At 44.4% G+C, this 25,788-nt stretch overlaps 1 protein-coding gene across 1 annotated transcript in view; it reads left to right on the forward strand.

The window, feature by feature from the left end:
- Window positions 1-25,788, forward strand: part of NLRC5 (NLR family CARD domain containing 5) — a 149,850-nt gene that overhangs the window by 51,077 nt on the left and 72,985 nt on the right. The window contains exons 20-26 of the mRNA XM_075326907.1: window positions 2,010-2,093; window positions 7,519-7,608; window positions 8,664-8,726; window positions 14,343-14,426; window positions 16,157-16,237; window positions 25,047-25,112; window positions 25,394-25,477. Of these exons, the coding sequence (XP_075183022.1) occupies window positions 2,010-2,093; window positions 7,519-7,608; window positions 8,664-8,726; window positions 14,343-14,426; window positions 16,157-16,237; window positions 25,047-25,112; window positions 25,394-25,477 (552 nt within the window). The remainder of the gene's footprint in view (window positions 1-2,009; window positions 2,094-7,518; window positions 7,609-8,663; window positions 8,727-14,342; window positions 14,427-16,156; window positions 16,238-25,046; window positions 25,113-25,393; window positions 25,478-25,788) is intronic.

The raw sequence follows: 25,788 nt of genomic DNA on the forward strand, positions 1-25,788 counted from the left end.
GTGGGCGAATCTATTCCACTCAAGCCATTCACTGGAGTGCCTGGTGGGTGTGGTGCAGGGTGTATCTAGGATTTGATTTGCTGTTGGAGGCAACACTATTAGATAGGGACCCAGAACCATGAGGGACTTGGAATACTACACGGGAGGGCAGTTTGTGCAGTACCCTGTGACGACCTGATAGGCCAGGGGCATCACAGGTAACACTATGACAAGGACAGACTTCAGCACAGTATGGACTCAAAACAACAATTGGGGAGATCAGAAAACTTGTTTTGTGGACTGGGTGCGGCCATTAGGGTATGGTTCCACTTGTTAATAGCTTCCCATGTGAAAGCATCAGAAGTGATATGCTAATGACCCTCAGCTGCACTGTGATGCGATCCTGCGATTGGATCACAGCTGCGGAGGGAAGGGAGAGGAAGCACTTTCTCCCTCCCCATCTCCTATGCGGCCTGTCTCTGCGTACATTGCACTGCAGTCGGATGACATGCGAGTGCAGTGGGATGTTTCACACGCCCCCATAGACTTGTATGGGGGGGGCGTGAGCCGAGACTCGTTGCCAAACACAGCATGCCGGTATAGCATGAGAAATCAAAAACAGATGGACACTGCCCCCTAGTTTTGCACTGGTGCTAGTGCAATCAGATGTTTTATTGGATTGCACTCTTCTGTGCAAAACGCAAGAACCGTACTCTAGGAGTGAATGTGGATTTGTTAAAAATGGAAGACAGACTTTGTACTTAAGAGATCCATCAGAGGTTCATCTGTGTGGCAGCTCCTCAGTGTCCCTCCTCCCTGCTGCTGTTGAGATTTCACACCACTCAGTACAAGCTGCAGCTGTCAGTCAGGCTGCATGGGAGGAGATTGAATACACTTGGTTTCATTACTTCTCTCACTCTACAAGTGGACTCATAAAATTGTCACTTAATGTCATGATGTGACTGCAGCTGTCATGCCTGGTGAGAGGTGTAACACAGAGGGAACACCAGGGTAGCAATACAACAGAAGACCCTAGCGCTAGGGAGAAGAGAGTGGGGTCACCTCCTAACACTAACCTGAAGCTGATCCCCGTACTCCCTAATGTCCCTAGACGGGTCTTTTCCACAAGCGTAGACACGTGCCTCGGTCCTCGGTGTCCCTGACATCACCCTGACTAATGAAGGAGAGTGAGATGCTAGTCTCACCACTGCAATAAGGCAACACGAGGAAGGTAAGACAAACAGGTAGAGAAAGACACAACAAATAACACTTCAGCAGGAAACTTCTCATCTGCAACAGACGCGACACCTTAGCTTCTCCAGAGACGGGCTCCTTTAAAGTGGAAAGCAAAGGTATGAGCTATAACCAGCATGAGGAAGAGTGAAGAGTGGATATTTATAGCAGAAGGAAGTGGCTGCAGCTGAGGTTACAACTACCACTGAAATAAGACAACACGAGGAAGGTAAGACAAACAGGTAGAGAAAGACACAACAAATAACACTTTAGCAGAAAACTTCTCAGCTGCAACAGACGCAACGCCATAGCTTCTCCAGAGAATGGCTCCATTAAAGTGGAAAGCATAGGTATGAGCTATAACCAGCATGAAGAAGAGTGAGGAGCGGATATTTATAGCAGAAGGGAGTGGCTGCAGCTGAGGTTACAACTACCTGTTAGATCACTGCATGATAGAAATGAACCTTAACCCCTTTAGTACCGGATGGAATTATGGTAAATATGCTCCAATTCAGGGTAAAAGACGAGCGGGCACTAGTGCAGCAATAAGCTGTGACCTTCTGATCCCAGATCCCCCTGAGATCTCATCATACAATTGTGACACTTTATTATTAGTATTACAGCCATTCTGGGATGGATTTTTAAAGTAAGTACATCAGCCTCACCAGGTCGACGAGATCTGTTTAATTATGCATTTATATTGTATTGATAAATCTATTGGCAGAACCTCTTTAAGCTGTCATCAAATGGCTACAGACAAACTGCGACATCACTAATCTTTTCATTTCTTTCTACAGTTTTTCCAACAATGCATTGAATTGCCAAATGATTGAAATCCTGCTGCATCACTTCCCACAGCTCCCGCAATTGACAGAGCTGAAGTAAGGCAACATGATGTGTGGACATTTATTCCCAGTGTGAACATAACCTTATAGGTGTAAGGCTGCTTTCACACTACGTTTTTTTAACATGCGTCATGAACATTTTTTTGCTGTAAAAGCGGATCCAGTTTTTACAAAGAAAAACGTATGCAAACGCAAGTGTTATTTTGCAGGATCCTGTCACTTGAAGTTTATGGGCGGGCATTGGAGTCATGTGATTGGGAGTGAGGGGAACTGAACGTGATAGACTGGGAGCCGGCATCTGACAGCTGCAGACGCTGGTAACCAAGGTAAACATCGGGTAACTAAGCGAAGTGCTTTGCTTGGATACCCGATATTTACCTTGGTTACGAGCGTCCGCAGCTGCTAGAAGCCGGGATTCCGTCTCCCTGCACACGTAACCAAGGTAAACATCGGGTAACTAAGCGAAGCGCTTTGCTTGGTTACCCGATATTTACCTTGGTTATGAGCGTCCGCCGCTCTCAGGCGGGGGAGAGAGAGCAGAGAGAATAGGGAGAGAGAGAAAGAGGGAGGGGGAGAGAGGGAGGGGGAGAGAGAGACTGATCACGCCAGGCTGGTTTCTGGGCATGCTCAGTAGAGCAAGCAGTATCCTGTCTATCAGCATGCCAGCGTTCACATGCGTTTGCGTGCAGTATAGTCAGGATCAAGTGAAAAACAGTATTTGGACGCAGCTCAAAAACGCTACGTAGTGTTTTTGAAAAAAGTTAAAAAACTGCAAATGTGACGCCCTGGGCAAGCCAGGGGTCACAGGTCATAACACCACCACACCCTACACCCCGGATAGGTACACCGAAGCTACCTAAAAATCCTTGTTGCCTTCCTCCAGGGGCTGATGTCCACACCAGGGGGTGGGCCAGGCAGTTGGCTCCGCCCACCGAGGAGTTCACAGCCCTGGAGGCGGGAAAACCAGACAGATAGAGTTTAGTGAGAGTTGGAGGAGAAAGTGAGAGGAGCAAGTGAGAGTAGTGACAGAGAGAGTGACAGTTGAGAAAGCCTGAAGTTGGTCCGGGTGTGTGCCCCGGACTGAGAACAGCAAGGTTAGCAGACGGCGATGACCGTCTGCAGTAGAGGCTGCTTGGAGGTTGCCGATAGGAGCGTGGACGGGTGGTGGCCCGGCGGTACCGGAACGGTATACGAAGAGAAGCCAGCACCATTGGCAGGGGCCTTTCGGATCCCGGCAAGGCTAGGAGTCGCCGTGAATTTGCCAAATCCGTCAGTGAAGGGGACCTCTGGGTCTCCCAACAACCAAGTCCCAATTGAAGGCAACAGTCCAACCGTTAGAGAGAGACACCGCCACCGTCAAGGCACCAGTTTCTCAGGGCCAGCGCCTGCGGGCAAAGAGGGGCTCCTCCGGCACATATCCAAGCCGGGGAGCGGGTTACCGGTGGGAATCCATCGCTACCAACATAGACTTAGGTGCAGGAAAAGGGACCATCACCGTCAACTACTGGGGAAAAGCAACAGCAGCCGTCCGTGGGAACCGTCTTTCCAGCCATGTGTTTTACCGAGAACTGTGTCACCGTCTCAGGCTGAGTGAGTACCACAGTGCCGTGAGGCACAGCGCTGCCCCCGCGTCCCTGCACCCCACCAAGCCCTGCACCGGCCCTGCCATCCAGCATCCCCCACCTCATCACTGGGCCCCGGGACAACCACCCCCTACCCATGGAGGGGAGAACTAACAACTTTGCTGCTCCCAGTCACCGCTCCCGGGATCCCCATACAGAGCAGCGGTGGTGTCCACACAATCACCACAACCGTGGGTGGCGTCACGGATAATAAACTATCCCAAAAACCAAACCCCTTTTCACTCACGGGCGAGGAGCGCCGCTCGAGTCCCCGGGATCCGGCCCATCGCTCGAGCCACCGAGCAGCAGCAGGCCACAGCAGCAGCGGAAGCCGGACCCGAGCAGTAGGGAGAGCGCAGCGTCCCCTCCTCCGCCCGCGACAACTTGGCGTCACGAACAGGATCTTACCGCTCTGCCGTTGGGTAGAGGTGCGCCTTGTTATAGCCGGAGATATCCGGCCAGAAAATTTCAGAAGCCGCCATCTTTGGCGCAAAAAGTTCCCGCTCGAGCGTCTTCTCGAGTAGCGGAGGCGCGAAGGCCAAAACCCCGCCTCGATAGAGGAGGAGCCGGAAAGAGGCTAAGGGGGACGAAATGGCGACTGAGTGCATGTAGCCGCGGCTATAAAAGCAGGGACGCCAGGACTCTGCAGCCATCTTGTTCCTGGGAGAAGCCGCCAGCAACATGTGGATGCCGTCCCGTAGCACCGTAGCCCCCGCACCTGGAACCGCGGCGTGGGTGGAGATCCGGACCGCGCAGCTCTACCAGAGGCTGCAGGTCAAAATGCAGCTCCTCATGGAGGAGTGGGAGACCGACATGGCGGATGTCATAGCGACCGTGCGGAGACGCGAGGAGGAAGCTGAGGAAGGGAGGGTGAGTGACCCACGCCCCGATGCCCTTGAAGGGCCGGTCATCGCGGCTGCGGGACCTGGTCTAAGCCCTCTCGCCCTGCTGCCTCCCTCACCACCCGTCTCGGAAGCCGTGACCCCGCCACTAGGCCCGCTACCACTGCAACCGGTAGAGATACCCAGCATGCCCGCCCCGGCGGGCTGACCTGTAGCCGGAGCCCGTAGTCGATCGGAGGTGCTGCCATGGAAAGCCCCGAAAACCGAGCCGGAGGCGTCCCCCGAGAAGTCCCCCGAGCTGGAGCCAACAGCCCGCTCTGTGCCGGAGGCGCAGCAGCGGAAAGCCCCTGTGCTCATCCCCCACACCTCGGCTGAGGTTGCGCCGGGTTGCTGCTGCAAGGCGGCGCCCAAGGCCAAGACACCGCGGGGCCTGCCGCCCAGATCACCAACAGTGGGCAGTGTCCAGCAGGTCCCGCGGGGCCTGATCCGTGCGCCGGAGCTCGCAGCAGCGCCGTACTGGGACAGGGAGCCGGTACCACTGGGCCTGGAAATCGGTGAGAGAGAGAGGAAGAAGGCGGAGATGGTGGCCCGTACAATCCGGGAGAAGGAGAGCCTGAGGCAAGCTACCTTCCGGGTCCGGGGCCCGCTGTATGAGGGGCAGGTGAGGCGGTTTGATGTCCGCCGGGGCTATGGATTTATTTACGAACCGGGCCTGGAGGCCGAAGTGTTTATAGCCCGGCGGGATGTGAATGCTCACCTGCCAGAGGAGCACCCAGGCCGTAACCTGATGCCGGGCGACATAGTTCAGTACACCCGGCACTGTGGGGAGAGGGGGTAGTTCGCGCTGGATGCCAAGCTAAGGGGCAGCCAGGAGGCCCGTGTGAGCGCCGCGCCCCCTCCCTCAGGTGATGCCGAAGAATCCGAGTAAGGCAGCGGAGCACCGTTGCACCGTCCTTTAAAAGGGACCAGAAGTGTGTGTGTGTGTTTTCAAGTTTTGAAAAGTTTTGAGATAAAATGAAAGTAATCAACCGAAGCCTCAGCTGATTGTCAACCGTGATTGGAACCGGCCGTTGCCGGCAGTGTTGTCCCCGAAGGGACCATCTAAAGTTGCATAGGGAACTCTCTATGAACAGGCCCGAGAACTTGCAGGGCAACCACAAACATTAGTGGCTTGTAAATAAAAATGTTGTGTTGCAGCTAAACGTTACCGCCTCCGGAGAGGCAGGTTGGAGGGAGGGCCCGCAGTGGAGCAGGCTGGGGCCCAGCCACCACCGGAACCGGTGGCTACCCTCTGGAGGGGAAGGACAGATCCCGCTCGGGTAACTGGTTCAGGACTGGGGTCAAGGGGTGCTGCCTGTTTTTTAGAGGCAGCATCAGGGCCAGGTTACTTGGGTGGGAGAGAGCGGCAGCAGCAACCGTTTTGAAAAGTGCCTCCCGTTGTGGGATGATGTTATTCTACTTGTATGTGTTTTTCATTCTTTTTCAGAAAAATAAAACCGGTGTTGGACGGGCAGCCCGCGGACGGTCTGCATTTTGCTAAGGGGGAATATGACGCCCTGGGCAAGCCAGGGGTCACAGGTCATAACACCACCACACCCTACACCCCGGATAGGTACACCGAAGCTACCCAAAAATCCTTGTTGCCTTCCTCCAGGGGCTGATGTCCACACCAGGGGGTGGGCCAGGCGGTTGGCTCCGCCCACCGAGGAGTTCACAGCCCTGGAGGCGGGAAAACCAGACAGATAGAGTTTAGTGAGAGTTGGAGGAGAAAGTGAGAGGAGCAAGTGAGAGTAGTGACAGAGAAAGTGACAGTTGAGAAAGCCTGAAGCTGGTCCGGGTGTGTGCCCCGGACTGAGAACAGCAAGGTTAGCAGACGGCGGTGACCGTCTGCAGGAGAGGCTGCTTGGAGGTTGCTGAAAGGACCGTGGACGGGTGGTGGCCCGGCGGTACCGGAGCGGTATACGAAGAGAAGCCAGCACCATTGGCAGGGGCCTTTCGGATCCCGGCAAGGCTAGGAGTCGCCGTGAATTTGCCAAATCCGTCAGTGAAGGGGACCTCTGGGTCTCCCAACAACCAAGTCCCGATTGAAGGCAACAGTCCAACCGTTAGAGAGAGACACCGCCACCGTCAAGGCACCAGTTTCTCAGGGCCAGCGCCTGCGGGCAAAGAGGGGCTCCTCCGGCACATATCCAAGCCGGGGAGCGGGTTACCGGTGGGAACCCATCGCTACCAACATAGACTTAGGTGCAGGAAAAGGGACCGTCACCGTCAACTACTGGGGAAAAGCAACAGCAGCCGTCCGTGGGAACCGTCTTTCCAGCCATGTGTTTTACCGAGAACTGTGTCACCGTCTCAGGCTGAGTGAGTACCACAGTGCCGTGAGGCACAGCGCTGCCCCCGCGTCCCTGCACCCCACCAAGCCCTGCACCGGCCCTGCCATCCAGCATCCCCCACCTCATCACTGGGCCCCGGGACAACCACCCCCTACCCACGGAGGGGAGAACTAACAACTTTGCTGCTCCCAGTCACCGCTCCCGGGATCCCCATACAGAGCAGCGGTGGTGTCCACACAATCACCACAACCGTGGGTGGCGTCACGGACAATAAACTATCCCAAAAACCAAACCCCTTTTCACTCACGGGCGAGGAGCGCCGCTCGAGTCCCCGGGATCCGGCCCATCGCTCGAGCCACCGAGCAGCAGCAGGCCGCAGCAGCAGCGGCGGCCGGACCCGAGCAGTAGGGAGAGCGCAGCGTCCCCTCCTCCGCCCGCGACACAAGTCGCTGGATCCTCACTATAACGCACGCAAACGCACGTGAACGCATGTTGACGCGAGTCCATTGCAAATGCATTGAAATGAAAACGCATTTGCACTGGATCCGTTTTTGCGTTAAAAAAACGTTCATGATGCATGTTAAAAAAACGTAGTGTGAAAGCAGCCTAAAACAGTAAATTCTGGATGAGTCTTAGTGCAATCATTTCTTTATTGTGTTCTCAGGATCAGTACCGGTGACCTATCTCCTGGCTGTGTGTTACTACTGGCCAGCTCCATCAACATTTGTGACCGCATCCTAGAAGTTGATGTTCGGTAAGTAGCGATTTCCTACCTTCTTCTTCCTTCCCTACCTTCCTGTTTTGAAAACCCTGTCTCCCAGCTGCAATTTAAATACAAACAGCGCCTTACTCGCCCTCCCCATGTCCAGAGCTGATTCTCCGCAGCTGCTCTCGGTATAGTCGCCAAAAAACAATACTGCAGCCAATCAGCGACCTCAGCAGGTGTCCCTGAGATGCTCAGAGCTGCTATGCTCAATTTTTGGTGCACCGCAGACAATAACACATACCGGGAACTCTGGGGGAGATCCAGCATTGGACCTGGGGAGGAGAAACAAAGCACACTTTTTTTTTAATATATATATATATAAAAAAAATATATATATAAAATCAAAACTGCAGCCAGGGGAAAGGGTTTTTTCTTAAACGTTAAAAATTTGGCACTCATCATCATAAACTTGTTATAGGCCTAAAAATCTGGCAGGATTTACAGGCTCTTTGTTTGCACGTTCAACTTTGATGTGGTCTGTGGTCATAAATCAGCAGAGAGATGCTGGGAAAAGAGTTACAAACTCTCTCTTTAGACTGTCAGAAGGAGCTCACTGACAGATTCTCAGTTAACTCATTCTTCAGCCAGCAATTGAACGTGCAACACAGAGGCTATAGATGCCAAATGGTGCAAAATTAAAAAAATAAAATAGAAAAAATACCTAAATGTGTATATATATATATATTTTATATATATATATATATTTTTCTCTATCTCATTTTTCTATTTTATTGTTTTTATCATTATTTATTTATTTATTAATTTGTATTAGTTTATATTATTATTACATTATATGATATATATATATACATTTATTTTATATTTATATAAATAAATACAGCATATACCGTAAATAATGTAAATAAATATAAAATATAAATAATATAAATATATCATATAAATAATATAAATATATACAGTTATTTATATTTTTATATATATATATATAATTTATTTTTATTCATTTATTTTTTTTTCAAATTGTATTCTTCTGGAGTATTTTGCTAATCTTGTGCATCCATTAACAAGTTTCTTGCTTGCAGATCTCCTGAATATATCTGCTTACATTTACAAAGGCAACAGAAGGCCAACAAGGTTTCTTGCAGGTATGCGATACCAGTAAATATCACACACGTCTCTGAAGAAATGCAGTGAAGACCACCGGAGCGTCCATGGCTGACACTATAGACGGGGTCATTTGCTGGCACTGTGTGGGACATCTAGAACAAGCAATCTGGGATTGGTAATATAGGAAGCATATTTGGCAAACAGTTTTTTGGTGACGGTCCCTTAAGGACCCAGGTTAAAGGGGGTTTACGATAAGGTATATAAGCCCAGCACAGGAGTCCCATGACCCCTCCATTCATGCCCTTGTACTGGAGATAGGCTTGAGCCTCACATCTAGAACCCATATTGGACATTTATGAAATATCCTTTAGATATCTGGAGATTTCTTGATTTTCAATAGTGATTTGATTTAGAGAGCCATAGATATTTTGCCTAAACTCAGTATTAAACCTGCTTTACACGAGACGACCGATTGTGCGATAGCACGATCGATCGTACCCGCCCCCGTCGTTTTTGCGTCACGGGCAATTAGTTGCCCGTGGCGCACAAACTCGTTTAACCCCCGTCACACGTACTTACCTTCCGGGCGACCTCGCTGTGGGCGACGAACGTCCACTTCCTGGAATGGGCGGGACGTTCAGCATCACAGCGACGTCACACGGCAGCCGGCCAATCGAAGCGGAGGGACGTAAACATCCCGCCCACCTCCTTCCTTCCATTAAGCCGTCGGGTGCCGCGGGAGGCAGGTAAAGCTGCTGTTCATCGTTCCCGTGGTGTCACACGGAGCAACATGTGATGCCACGGAAACGATTAACAACCGCCGCCATTTTATTTAAACAATTTTATGAAACCTAGCGACGACTACACGACTCATGATTTGTGAGCGATACTGCATCGCTAGGAGGTGTCACACGAAACCACGTCGTGCGCTATGCCGGATGTGCGTCACGAAAACCGTGACCCCCGACGATGCATCGCACGATCAGTCATCTCGTGTGACGCCCGCTTAAGAGAGAACTGTCAATGTCAGCTCTTAAAATGCTTGGCACTAGCCACTACATCTAGCAGGTCCCAGGGAAATGCTGGCTTTAAGCCTTTAGTCCCAATACAGGGATCTGGACTTATACAGGACCCCCTGGATTGAGTCCACAAAGTGTATGGAGCCGTAGGGAAAGGCAGCAGAGAAGTGCAAACGCAAGACAAAGTCAATACAGAAATTGCACACTGAATCAGAGCAGTGTAATAGAGGTGAGCCAGAGTCAGTAAAGGCCCCGGCACACACACAGATAAATCTTTGGCAGATCTGTGGTTGCAGAGAAATCATGGACATATTGTTCCATTTGTACACAGCCACAAACCTGGCACTGATTGGCCACAATTTCACTGCAGCCACAGATCTGCCACAGATCTGCCACAGATCTGCCACAGATCTGCCACAGATCTGCCACAGATCTGCCACAGATCTGCCACAGATCTGCCACAGATCTGCCACAGATCTGCCACAGATTTATCTCTGTGTGTGACAGGGCCTTAATACCTATAACTGGCAACTCAAAGCAGAGAGCTAAGGTTTTTAGTAGTGTGTAGCCCTACCCAAGGCTCAGAACAGGGAGTTAGCAAGATATCAATGTTAAAGAATTAACCCACAAGCTGCCTGCCTGGACAGCACCACAAGTCCCAGAATGCTAAACAGAACTGACTGATGCTAGTCATGGTAACATCTTAATTATCAATATGTGCTGTTTTTTAATAACCCTTTGTAACTGGAATGGAATTATTTTTAAGGCCTAATCAGTGCATTGTTATTTTTACAATTTCATGTTATTTTCAAACTTTGTTCTTCGGCTTAAATGTATTTTTCATTTTTTTTTCGGCACACAGACCATTTGTAATAGTTTTCTTCAATGACGGAATATCGCAAATATGTTTATGGATGTAACTCATTAACACACACAATATCCATCTATCTATATATCTATGCACGCACATATATACACATATATAATTTTTATTTTTACAAGAACTTTCTTGCCGTGTCACAGAAAAACCACTAGAGGGGGCTATATGCATTTTATACTTTTACAACTATAAAGCAATGTTAGGTACACACACCGCATGGAAAATATATATGCTGTATACATATCTTTTTTATATGTACGTATATATATATATATATATATATATATATATATATATATATATGTATATATATATAATATATATTCAGTGCCTACAAGTAGTATTCAACCCCCTGCAGATTTAGCTGGTTTACACATTTGGAATTAACTTGGCATTGTGACATTTGGACTGTAGATCAGCCTGGAAGTGTGAAATGCAGCAAAAAAGAATGTTATTTCTTTTTTTGTTTAAATTGTGAAAAGTTTATTCAGAGGGTCATTTATTATTCAACCCCTCAAACCACCAGAATTCTGTTTGGTTCCCCTAAAGTATTAAGAAGTATTTCAGGCACAAAGAACAATGAGCTTCACATGTTTGGATTAATTATCTCTTTTTCCAGCCTTTTCTGGCTAATTAAGACCCTCCCCAAACTTGTGAACAGCACTCATACTTGGTCAACATGGGAAAGACAAAGGAGCATTCCAAGGCCATCAGAGACAAGATCGTGGAGGGTCACAAGGCTGGCAAGGGGTACAAAACCCTTTCCAAGGAGTTGGGCCTACCTGTCTCCACTGTTGGGAGCATCATCCGGAAGTGGAAGGCTTATGGAACTACTGTTAGCCTTCCACGGCCTGGACAGCCTTTGAAAGTTTCCACCCGTGCCGAGGCCAGGCTTGTCCGAAGAGTCAAGGCTAACCCAAGGACAACAAGGAAGGAGATCCGGGAAGATCTCATGGCAGTGGGGACATTGGTTTCAGTCAATACCATAAGTAACGTACTCCACCGCAATGGTCTCCGTTCCAGACGAGCCCGTAAGGTACCTTTACTTTCAAAGCGTCATGTCAAGGCTCGTCTACAGTTTGCTCATGATCACTTGGAGGACTCTGAGACAGACTGGTTCAAGGTTCTCTGGTCTGATGAGACCAAGATCGAGATCTTTGGTGCCAACCACACACGTGACGTTTGGAGACTGGATGGCACTGCATACGACCCCAAGAATACCATCCCTACAGTCAAGCATGGTGGTGGCAGCATCATGCTGTGGGGCTGTTTCTCAGCCAAGGGGCGTGGCCATCTGGTCCGCATCCATTTGAAGATGGATAGCACGGCCTACCTGGAGATTTTGGCCAAGAACCTCCGCTCCTCCATCAAGGATCTTAAGATGGGTCGTCATTTCATCTTCCAACAAGACAACGACCCAAAGCACACAGCCAAGAAAACCAAGGCCTGGTTCAAGAGGGAAAAAATCAAGGTGTTGCAGTGGCCTAGTAAATCTCCTGACCTTAACCCAATTGAAAACTTGTGGAAGGAGCTCAAGATTAAAGTCCACATGAGACACCCAAAGAACCTAGATAACTTGGAGAAGATCTGCATGGAGGAGTGGGCCAAGATAACTCCAGAGACCTGTGCCGGCCTGATCAGGTCTTATAAAAGACGATTATTAGCTGTAATTGCAAACAAGGGTTATTCCACAAAATATTAAACCTAGGGGTTGAATAATAATTGACCCACACTTTTATGTTGAAAATTTATTAAAATTTAACTGAGCAACATAACTTGTTGGTTTGTAAGATTTATGCATCTGTTAATAAATCCTGCTCTTGTTTGAAGTTTGCAGGCTCTAACTTATTTGCATCTTATCAAACCTGCTAAATCTGCAGGGGGTTGAATACTACTTGTAGGCACTGTGTATATATATATATATATATGTATCTACTGTATATATATATATATATATATATATATATATATATGTATATATATATATATATATATATATATATATATATATATGTGTATATATATATATATATATATATATATATATATATATATATACAGCTCTGGCAAAAATTAAGAGAATGTAAATTGTTCTTTTATTCTATAAACTACTGACAACGTCTCCGAATTTCCAAGCAATACATTTTATATTTAGTTTCTCAAAATGAAAAATGGTCAAAATAACAAAAAAAGCATTCCTTTCAGACCAGAATGTTTTAACTCCGGAAGAGTTCGTAAATCAATATTTTGTGGAATAACCATGATTTTTAATCACAGCTTTCATGCGTCTTGGCTGCTTTCCACCGGTCTTCACACTGCTTTTGGGTGATCTTATGCCACTCCTGGTGCAAAAATGTAAGCAGTTCTTTGTTTGATGGCTTGTGACTATCCATCTTCCTCTTGATTACATTCCAGAGGTTTTCAATGGGGTTCAGGTCTGGAGATTGGGCTGGCCATGACAAGGTTTTGATGTGGTGGTCCTTCATCCACACATTGATTGACCTAGCTGTGTGGCATGGCGCATTGTCCTGCTGGAAAAAACAGTCCTCAGAGTTGGGGAACATTGCCTGAGCAGAAGGAAGTGACTGTTTTTCCAGAATAACTTTGTATGCGTCTTGATTCATCCGTCCTTCACAAAGTTTAATCTGCCCAATTCCAGCCTTGCTGAAGCATACCCAGATCATCACCTTTCCTCAACCAAATTTCACAGTGGGTGCAAGGCACTGTGACTTGTACGCCTCTCCAGGGCTCCGTCTAACCATTAGACGACCAGGTGTTGGGCAAAGCTGAAAACTAGACTAATCAGAGAAGATTACCTTACTCCAGTCCTCTATGGTCCAATCTTTATTGTCTTTGGCAAACTTCAGCCTGGCTCTCCTTTGCTTCTCATTGATGAAAGGCGTTTTTCTAGCTTTACATGACTTGAGCCCTGCCTCTAGGAGCCTGTAACGAACTATTCTTTCCGTGCACTTCACCTCAGCTGCCGTTTGCCATTCCTTTTGTAGGTCACATGATGTCTTTCTGCAGTTGCTGAGTAACCTTCGAATAAGATGATGGTCATCCCGGTCAGTGGAGAGTCGCTTTCGCCCTCTGCCGGTCTGTACTGTGGAATTCAACTGACCCTGGAATGGAATGGCTCTCAGACATGTAGAGAAGCTGATTTTTATAAAACTGTGCAGTGGTCTCTTAATTTTTGCAAGATATATACATATATATATATATATATATATATATATATATATATAAAAATTTATATTTTTTTTCCTAAATTACAAAGCAAATGTGTCATGTTTAACCTTATGCCTCTTAGAGATCATTTCATTTTCAACTTGCTCAACTGTTCACAATAACACAAATAACACACATTTTGCCACTGTAAAAAATAATAGAATAGAAAATAAATAAATAAATAAATTACTAAAAAAAGACCCATAAAATAAAAAATAAAAAAAAAATAATAATAATAAAAAAAAAAAAAGAATTAAAAAAAAAAAAAAAAAAAATATATATATATATATATATATATATACATAAAATGTGTGTGTGTGTGTGTGTGTGTGTGTGTGTAAAAACATCAGCCCTGCCATCCTGTATTACCCCAGATGTCATCTCCTGGTTTTATGTTGTAGGGTTGCGAGTACATGAGTAAGCTGCGGAGGAGCGGAGTAGTATTACATGACAGGCCTGTCAATCATCCTGACAGCTACGAGATTTATTATAACTACAATGATGATAAAACTGTTCTCATCTTTCAGATTTAACAGCTGTAACATTGGCACTGATGATATCACTAACCTTATGAAAATACTCCAGCAGAACCCTCGCTTATTTGAAGTCAGGTACGTGTCTTGAAATTTCTTTGTCGGCTTTTTTCTCTTTCTTTTTAAACACATTTCTCTTGTCTTGCGCATACAAAGGAGAAGAAATAGGAGGTGAATATAAATACATTTAGAACTAAATGTTCTGGGGGGTTAAAACACTCAACATTTTACTGTTATAATTCTTAAACTGCACCCTCACCACAGATATTGTAATCTAAACACAATAGTATAGTGTAAGCGGATGAATAATATTGCCATATATTGCCGTAATAATATTGCCATATCGTGCCTGCATAATATTGTCATATAGTAACAGAATATTATTGCCATACAATGCCTGAATTATATTGCCATATGGTTACTGAATAATATTACTATATAGTGACAGAATAATATTACCATATAGTGATAGAATATTACCATATAGTGACTAAATAATATTGCCATATGGTGACTGAATAATATTTCTATATGGTCCCTGAATACTATTGTCATATTGTTCCTGAATAATATTGCCATATACTGACAGAATATTATTACCATATAGTCAGTGAATAATATTGCCATATAGTGCCTGAATAATATTACCATATTTTCGCTGAATATTATTGCCATACCATGCCTCATTAATATTGCCATATAGTGTCTGAATAATATTACGATATATTGGCTGAATAATATTGCCATATAGTGTCTGAATAATATTGCTATATAGTGCTTAAATATTATTGCCATACAATGCCTGATTAATATTGCCATATAGCGTCTGAATATTACCATACATTGTCTGATTAATATTGCCATATAGTGTCTGAATAATATTGCTATATAGTGCTTAAATATTATTGCCATACAATGCCTGATTAATATTGCCATATAGTGCCTGAATAATATTACCATATATTGGCTGAATAATATTGCCATACAATGCCTGATTAATATTGCCATATAGTGTCTAAATAATATTGCCATATAGTGCCTGAATAATATTACCATATATTGGCTGAATAATATTGCCATACAATGCCTGATTAATATTGCCATATAGTGTCTAAATAATATTGCCATATAGTGTCTGAATAATATTGCCATATAGTGTCTGAATAATATTGCCATACAATGCCTGATTAATATTGCCATATAGTGTCTGAATAGTATTGCCATAAAGTGCTTGAATATTATTGCCATGCAGTGTCTACATTATATTACCATATGGTCTCTGAATAATAGTCATATGGTGATGTAATAAAATTGCCATATAGTGACATCATAATATTTGTGTATAGTGGATGAACAATATTTCCATATCGTTCCTGTATAATATTGCTATATATTGGCTGAATAATATTGCTATATATTGGCTGAATAATATCGCCATATAGTCACTGAATAATTACTGACAAACATACTGTATATTGCCTGAATATTATTGCTATATATTGCCTGAATATTATAATATTATTGCCATATGGTGGCTGAATTATACTGCCATATAGTCAGGGCCTGCTGCAGGTTTAAGGTTTTTTTTTTTTATATTTTTTTTTCTTTTTTTTAAACAATTTTTTTAATTAATCCTCCTAAGAAACTGGAACCTGCCATCACTTGTACATTTCACTGCAATACTGGAAAATGGCAGAATATTGTAAAATTCTCACATGGGAATAGTTTACACGACCTAATACATTATTATCACAAAGGATCTCTTTATTCAGCATTCCTTTTGTTAATACCGTAGTTTCTTCTTCCAGCATGTGCTCAAACCATCTCTCAGAGGACGGCGTCCTGCAGATACTCTTCTCTATCCAAAATGTGGCAGAGATCAGTGCCAGGTAAAGGAGAAATACTGTGGCACAAATGTGAAAATATTGTTTTTTTTTAATATTTTTCTTTTTTTTTAGTGTTGGTTTAATTGAGGTGTAGTACCGCTTGTGACCTGAAGATGTCAGTGTTGTAACAGTTCTTGTCCAATAACTATAATTCTCCATAGAAGGGAATGGAAATAACAATATTCGTGGGGTGTAAAATATATGTCTCATGTAAATGATGATGAAAATGCAAAAGAAAAATTTTTGCAAAAAGATGGAGAAAATTAATGACTCAACTGCCAAAATTAGTGAGCGTGAAGCCGGATGGGATGCCTTTTCGGGCATCAAGTTGCTGCCGTTGGTGCCTCTTTATGACCCAATACAATGGAACTAATTTTTTTTCACTACACATACAACATCTATATAAAAAAATTGAGTTGGTGTATTGAGATCTATCAGATCAGATTGGTTGGGGTCTGACTCCTGGCACCTCCATCAATCAGCTCATTTAAAGGGCCACAGCACTCCAGCCCATCGTCTTTACTGGACAAGGCTCTGTACACATTATCAAGCCCGTGCCTACAACTCAGTCCCATTCAAGTGAAGGTGCCTGTGCTGCAACACCAGACAAAACTGCTATCAGATGTACAGAGCTCTGCCTGGGGAATAATAAGGAAATCTAGAACTCACTGGAGTGCTCTAATTGGTGGAAGCGTAAGAGGGGAGAAAAACTAGTGCTCTGATTGGTGGAGGCATAACAGGGGAGAAAAACTTTCCAACTTTAAGGCCCCGTTACACGGGACGATATATCGTGCGATCGCAAAAGCGATCCCACTCGCCCACGTCGTTTGTGTGTCACGGACAATTAGTTGCCCGTGGCGCATAAAGTCGGTAACACCTGTCACACGTACTTACCTCGCTGTGGGCGGCGAACATCCTCTTATTGATGAGGGAGGGACGTTCGGCATCACAGCGACGTCACTAAGCGGCCGGCCAATAGAAGCAGAGGGGCGGAGATGAGCGGGACGTAACATCCCGCCCACCTCCTTCCTTCTGCATTGCCGCCGGTACGCAGGTAAGCTGTGTTCGTCGTTCCTGGGGTGTCACACGGAGCGATGTGTGCTGTCTCGGGAATGATGAACAACCGGAGCACAGAAGGAGGAATGACATTATGAAAATGAACGACGTGTCAACAAGCAACGATAAGGTGAGTAATTTTGCTCGTTCACAGTCGTTCGGAGGTGTCAAACGCTACGATATCTCTAACGAGGCCGGATGTGCGTCACAAACTCCGTGACCCCGACGACATATCGTTAGTTATGTCGTCCCTTGTTACGGGGCCTTTAGTCACTCTTTTACAAGTTATTGTTGCTTGTTTATTTTGGGCTGGAACAATCCCTCTTGTAAACCAGTAGACCATTTATGTGTATATATGTGGTATGGATGAAAAATGTGATCAGTCCAGGTGGACCTCTGATGTCACAGTGGTGGGTCCGAGCGGGGATGTGGTCGTACTGAGCGTGAGAAACTTTTGTGACTGGGGGGGTAAAAATAATATTTGAAAAGGGAGAAATAAAATAAAGAGTTTGTGATGCCATTTGGGATGTTTGGCTTTGGTATGGCCGGGCACTACTGGAGGTCCCCAGGAGTTAGGTGGTGCCGGAGGGTTCTCCCCTCACTCCCTGGCTTGTTCCTGGGGATGTTGAGGTAGGGATGGTTCATCAGAGAATAATTCAGCCAGAGAATTATACCTTTTACTGGAGCTCTGCAGAACATTCCAGAATATTTCTCTCAGCATTCACAATGATGGTGGTTCTTCCTGGCCTAATGAGAGTTTGGTTTCTCTACTGTGTGGTGGAAGTGTATTCCTCCTGCCACTACTTCCCTACCAGGGAAAAGGTATCTTGAAATCCTAGGATTTTCAAGACAATAGAACTCTGGATATTTAATCCCTTTCGGTGAGCAGGCGACTTTAATCTTGAAAGAAAACTCGGCATTTCTTCTAGACGTTTCCAGACTCAAGCATGTCGCTGAGCTCCTGGGCAATTTCACTGCTCCTTATAAAAAGGCTAATAGTAGTTTCTCAGTTTGCCACTGACCTTGGAAGTCCTGGTGGCCTAGGGACTGGTACCCCGCCAAAGTGTAGCTGGCCCCTCCAGAGGTTTTATCAGTTATCTGAGGACAGGACCGTCCCCATGTTACACTGTTCACTTCACCCTGGCTGCAACTGTCACTCCCTGAATTTTGCTCCAACCTAAGCGTCTCCCCTTTGTCCTTCTGAGACGCACACTCAACCATAGATTATATCTCAAGTGAACAGCCCCAGTAAGGGAGTGTGGGCAAATGTCTGTTTGTAGTGAACAGCAGAGAAAACCAAATCTCATTAAAGCTGACAATACATGTTATATATAGTGAAATACACATGCAGCCATTCTTTGTGACGACTCAGGCACAGAGAGCCTAAATAGGTGAATATAAGAGGAGAACTGATTTGAAGCCTGGTTCCCTATTACATACAACCATGGCCGAAAGTGTTTGCACCCTTGAAATTGTTCCTGAAAATTAAGTATTTCTCTTGCAGTTACACATGTTTTGTTATACAGATGTTGATTCCCTTTGGGTGTTTTGGAACAACACAAAAAAAACAACAAAAAAAGGCAAAATGGACATAATTTCACACAAAACCCAAAATCGGCTGGAAAAAGTTGTTGTCCCCCTCAATTTAATATTTCGTTGCACCCCCTTTGAAATAAATACCTTCCATCAATCGCTTCCTAAAACCGTCCACAAGGTTCTTCCTCCTCTCACCTGGAATTTTGGACTCTTCTTTATAAACTGCTCCGGGTCTCTCATATTTGAAGGCGTCTTCTCTTCTCCCAACAGCAATTTTAAGATCTCTCCAAGGGTGTCAATGGGATTTAGATCCAGACTCATTGCTTTGTTTCCATCCATTTAATTTCTGGGATTTCTTGAAGTGTTTGGAGGTTATTGTTCTGCTGGAAGACTCATGACCCAGGATGTAAACCTAGCTGTCTGACATTGGGCACTACATTGTCAGCCCAAATCCTTTAGTAGTCTTCAGATCTCATGATGCATTGCACACAGTGAAGGCACCCAGTGCCAGAGGCAGCAAAACAACCCAAAACATTTCTGACTTCCACCATATGTGACTGTAGGTCCTATGTTCTTTTCTTTGTAGGCCTCATTCCATTTTCGGTAAACAGTAGAATGATGTGCTTTGCCAAAATGCTCTGTCTTGGTCTGATCTATCCACAAGACGCTTTTACAGAAGAAGTTTCGTTACTGGCATACATTTTGGCAAACTGCAGTAGCTTTTTATGTCCCTGTGTCAGCAGTGGGGTCCTCCTGGGTCTCCTTCATAGCATCTCATTTCATTCAGATGTGGACGGATACTTTGCGCTGACACTGATGCCCCCTGAGCCTACAGGACAACTTGAATTTCTTTGGAACTTGATTGTGGCTGCTTATCCTCCATCCGGACGATGCTGCATTACAACCTTTTATCAATTTTTCTCTGCCGTCCACATCCAGGGAGATTAGATACAGTGCCATGGGTTGTAAGTTTCTTGATTATTTTGCTCACTGCGGACAAAGGAACATCAAGATCTCTGGAGATGGACTTGTAATCTTGAGATTGTTGATATTTTTCAACAATTTTGGTTCTTAAGTCCTCAGACAAATCTCTTCTCTTTCAGTTCTCCATACTTAGTGTGGCACATACACACAGTGCAAAGACTGAGCCAACTTCTCCCCTTTTTATCTGGTTTTAGGTGTGAATTTCATATTGCCCACACCTGTTACTTGCCACAGCTGAGTTTGAATGAGCATTACATGCTTGAAATAAAGTTATTTACGCAAAATTTTGGAAAGGTGGCAACAATTTTGACCGGCCCATTTTAGGGGTTTTGTGTGAAATTATGTCCTATTCGCCTTTTTTTCTCATTTGTGTTGGTGTTGTTCCAATACACGCAAAGGCAATTAGCAAGTGTATAGCAAAACATGTAATGTCAATCATTTTCTTTGAGAAAAACTTCAATTTCTCCAACAATTTCAAGGGAGTCAACTAGAGATAGGCGAGCACTAAAATGCTTGTTACTTGAGTCAAGCAGGTCAGAAGCTTTGAAAAGGCTCAACTTGAGTAATGAATATAATGGAAGTCAAGGATTGGGCAGTTTGGCTCTCCGTACACATACAGCCAGCCATATACAGAGCATTTCCGGGAGGAGGGAGAGCCATTCAGACCCTGCAAATGGCTCACACTGGGCTGGCGGCTCTCATCATTCAGTGAAGGCAGCTGTTTTTTTGCGTTCTTGTTTCATTGACAACACATCCAAACACCCACAATATTCAATCAAGCACCACGAGTACCTAAGCAACCCGATGCTCGCTCATCACTAGTGCCAACACGTTTGGCCATGACCGTATGAGTTCATAGCCGAGTGACTATATTTTCATCGTAAAATCACTACAATCTGATGTCGTCACATTGGCATCTGAACATGATCATTTTACACCAGTGATAGCCAGTGGCGTAACTTAAAGCTCATGGGCCCCAATGCAGAAGCTCCATCAGGGCCCCCAAATATTGCAAGTCTTTAATAGCAGTGGTCTTTTCATATTGGCCATAGGACTTTGTAGCACCAGACGCCGACATACTCACCGCCCCGGCCAGGTCGCCTCCTCCCCTGCTGCCGCGCAGCCACCCACATGTGCTGCTGTCTCCTTCCCCTCCTGGGTCCTGTACATGCCGGACAGGGTTCCCAGTAGGACATCTAAAACACGTGTGCGCACTCCGGCCTTCCTCTTAAAGGGCCGGCTTGCTATTTCCAGAAAACACTGTGCATTTAAGGCTGCCTCCCATTAGGGGAGGCGCCTGCACAATGTCTCTAGTTAGTCAGTCAGTCTCTAGTCTGCTAGCTAGTTGTCAGATCCTGCGCTCCTATTCTGTTAGCCCTGAATCCTTCACCCTGTACCTGCCTTCCCATACCTACCTGTGTATCCCTGCCATGTCCACCATTCCTGTCCGTACCCGCCTGTCCAGCTTACCTCAGTCATCCTACCTATACCTGAGTCCATCTCCTGCCCTGGGGGTCAGCTGCCACAGTCCCGGTCACTTCCCTGGGAGTGGTACCTGGCATCTGCTTCGTGGTGTGCCCTTAGTCAAGCCCCTCTCTTTAAGGATAAGTCCGGGGTCCCCCTGTGTTCCAGTGGGTACACTAATCCAGCTTGCAGCCCCGACATCAGCTGTGAGCGTTACAGACATTTTCCTCTAGGGCTTTAAATGTACCAAGTTCTGACAACCATGCCACGGTGCCCCCACACCATAGAGTTCGGACCACTTGGCGCTATATTATACTGTAGCTTGGAATATAACATTTGAGTCCTGTTCCTTCAGACCCAATGATATATAAGTTAAGTATACTGAGAAATAAATATCCTGCCAGGCCCATCTGTCCCCTAATATGAAGCCTGCACAAGACAATACAGACACATTGAATCTTTGGGCTGATTCAGCCCATGACACCAAACACGAGTGTTCTCATCAAGCAGATGGGTGTGATAAATATGCACATACTGCACTTATTTAATATCCTTTAGCGGAAAACGAGACTGCTAATGAGCTTGGGAAAAGTCCAAAAGTTGCAAGAAACCTTTGTTTAAACACTTTTTTAATGGGTAGTAGGGAAGGAAAATGGAATAATAGTGCAGGCTTAGTGACTACGTCATGGTGTCTATCGGGGTACTGTTTCTACTTACGTCATATATAAGTTCTACCGTAATTCCCCTTATACAGTATATCTTAATACATAGGCAGAAATTATCATTTCTATACTTGTGGTACCCAAGGACTATGTGCCAGGGGTCTAACTGGCACCATGATCCTGCTACATATGCTCATGTTACTACAAGACTGTTTTTTTACATGGATGCACCCTAATTCATCAGATTTGTATATAAATGTAGTAATAATAATAATAATAATAATAATATACAAAATAATAAGAATATTTTTTGTATAAATAATAATAACAATATTAACTTTTATATAGATAGAAATAAAAATAATAGTAATAATTTTATTTAGAAAAATAATAATAATAATAATAATTTTCATATAAATAATCTAATATATAAAGCTGAGTGTATTTATGTATATATGTATTTATGTGTGGTTGTATATATGTGTGTGTGTGTGTATGTCCGCTAAAGGAATTCGCACCGTCGCATTTACAATCACGAAATTTTGTACAGACACCCCATGTGACTCTGTGAACGTCATAGACTATGTTTTGAGGGGAAGATTTAACCCTGCACTTTACAGTTATTAGCCGAAAAACCTGATTACATTATAGTCAATGGAGCTGGGAGCTACAGGTCATTAATAGGAGCTGTGATTGGTTGCTATAGGCAACAAAGGACATTCTTAGTATAGGAATCTTATGTGTGAGGTAATATGATATCGGTAGACACAGACACACACAGAGACACATAGGGACAGACACACACAGAGACAGAGACAACAACACAGAGACAAAGACAGAGACAGCAACACACAGAGACAAACGCAGAGACAGAGACAAAGAGACAGACAGAGACACACAGAGACAGACACAGAGACACACGCACAGAGAGACACATAAAGACAGAAACACAGAGACACAGAGAGAGACACACAGAGACACAAACAGACACACAGACAGAGGCACACTTTGACAGAAACAAACACACAGAGACACACAGGGACTGAGACAGAGTGACACAGACACACTTTGACATAGACACACACAGAGGCACACACAGAAACAGACAGCGACTAATACAGAGACAGACACAGAGACAAAAAAAGGCAGAGAGAGACAGACACACAGAGACAGACACAGAGATAGAGACAAACACACAGAAACAAACAGAGACAGAGGCACACAGACAGAGACACACACAGAATCAGAAACAGAAAGAAAGAGAGACACAGAGTCAGATACAAAGACAGACAGAGACACACAGAAACAGACACACAGAGACACACACAAAGAGAGAAACACACACAGAGACAGACACACAGAGAGAGAGACAGAGATCACAGAGATATACACAGACACAGAGAGAGAGAGAGAGGGAGACAGACTGACAGAGAGGGAGAGTGAGAAAGACAGAGAGACAGTTACTATCCCGAGCAACGGCGGGTACTACAGCTAGTAAAAATAATAACTTATATAGATAATAATAATAATTCTGTAGAAATAACAGTAATAATACTATTTTGTGTAGAAATAATCAATAATAAATATTTTTTTTATATTATTATTATTATTATCTATATAAAAAAATCTTGCAATTTTCATACTGGCCACTAGGATCACTGTTGAGGACTTGGACATTATCAGCAGTAGATTGAATATTGAATATTTTTTATAGAATCCTTAACTGAGCATTCTATGTTGTTTGGGCAAAGGTTTTTTAAGGGAGCAGGAGCAAGAGTCAGCATCACCTCTATAAATAATAATAATAATAATACTGTATATAGAGGTGTTATCTGTCATTGTAATCTTGTCTGTGGGGATAATGAGACTGTTGAAAAGTGTTCAGTATAAAAAAGAATATATAAGTCTAATATAAGGTCTAGTAGCCAGTGTGAAAATTACGAGATTGTTTTTATTATAGATAGTTTAAAATTTTACATATCACTAACTATAATAAAAAAAAAATGCATTTATCATAAAAACATGATTTAGACAACAGGTCATTTTCTGATAATGTTTTCCTTTTAAGAAAATGGAGAGTGCAGAGTTTCCCATGCATACATTGATCTGGGTAGATTACCTACTCTAATCCTCCTGAACATACCGGACTCCTGTGATTGCTCAGATCTTGTTGCCAATTTCTTGGCTCATCACTGACATCGGCAGTATATTGCTAGGTTGGGTCACAAATGCCCACATTTTTGGAGGTTGGATTGCTGCAAATCCATCACTGATCATGTTTCTTCCTCAGGAAACTCAATTGGTCATCTGTTAGCTACATTCAGCTGCATGGTCAGCCGATATAGTCAATGGCCAACTACATTATCGCAAAACCATGTGACTTCTCACTGCTACCTTAAAAAAAGTTTCTCTCTTTTTGGATGAACCGGTAAGTCTATGTATTTGTCACACTGGGGCAAGAGAACGTTCGGCACAACACAAAGGGAAAACCAGGAAAGATGTAAGTGAAGGCCCTGGTGATGTGGAGAGGGAAGCGGGGTCACTTCCTAGCACTCATCTGTGACTTCCCCCTTGCGCCGTCATGTGCCTAGGCCCTTGCTGACCCTGAACTTATCCAGACTAGGTTGTGTGTCAGCGGGACACTAGTCCCACTACTACAATAAAACAACACAAGGAAGGAAAGACAAATGAGTGGAGAACGACACAACAAAAAGCTCTCCTTGGAAACAGGAAACTTCACAGCTGCAACTGAAATGACACCACAGCCATGCAAAGACGAACTCTTTCAATGTGGTCAGTAAAGAAAATATCTATCACCGGAATGTAGTAAAGCCAGGAGTGGGTATATATAGCGGAAGGGCATGATGACAAAATGCTGCAGGTGTGATTAAGGCTACCAGTAATTGTAGGCAGCTGGGAGAATGTCCTTAACCCCTTCAGCATAAAACAAAGTAAATCCATTCCAATACAAGATTTAATCTTCAGACTCAACATAGAAAATTAGAAATGTGTAATTCTTCCCTTCACCTGCGGAGGTGCTGCAGGTAATTTTTGACTGGTAATATAGAATTGGATTATAATGTCCCCTAATATTTTTTTTTTATTTTTAGTTTAAAACCAAATGAAGCAATCCACATTGTTTTCTCGTCTTCTGAAGACTCGCCGAGAAAAATTAGGTAATTATTTAGTCCTATTACCTATATTCTTTGAGGTTGATTCTGACTCTTTGACTCCTCGTGAATGGCATTTCTCCTGATCTTTCTTAAGCCTCTGAATGCCGCATTCATGGTTTCTGTGATGTTGCTGCTCGCCATCACCGGACATCAAAGTACGAGGGTCATAATACTGCTTTACTGACCCCTTCCTTTGCTTTTATGCAGATGTTATTATATTTCATGATCATTTCGAAGTTCTTTTTTTTTGCATTACATTTCTGAATTGCTGCTCTTTTGCCCAGATTATCTGGATATAACTTCCATGAAGACCATCTTAAGAAGCTCTACACTTTGCTGGAAAACACTCAACGTATTAACCATTTAAAGTGAGTTTATCCAACAAGATATCAATAAACTGTTCTCGAGACCCAAGTAGTTTTTTTGGCATGTGCCCTGGTGGCCAGGGGGTGCTAATGAGCTACTCTGCCCTGGCTAGGAGCGTGTGGGCAGCAAACAAAAATAGAAAAAAATATATATTTTTATTTTTTTGGAGTTTTTAGACAAGGCAAAGTTACAAGTTTCTCCATGAGGCATTAGAGAGGTTAGAGATGAATAAAGGATACTAGGTTTTGGATCTTGCGGATTTTGTATGGGGTAGTGGGATATGTCATTAGTTTTCCCTAAAAAAAATGGAATG

Source organism: Anomaloglossus baeobatrachus, chromosome 10 (genome assembly GCF_048569485.1).
Source record: "Anomaloglossus baeobatrachus isolate aAnoBae1 chromosome 10, aAnoBae1.hap1, whole genome shotgun sequence".
NCBI classification, from domain to species: Eukaryota; Metazoa; Chordata; class Amphibia; order Anura; family Aromobatidae; genus Anomaloglossus; species Anomaloglossus baeobatrachus.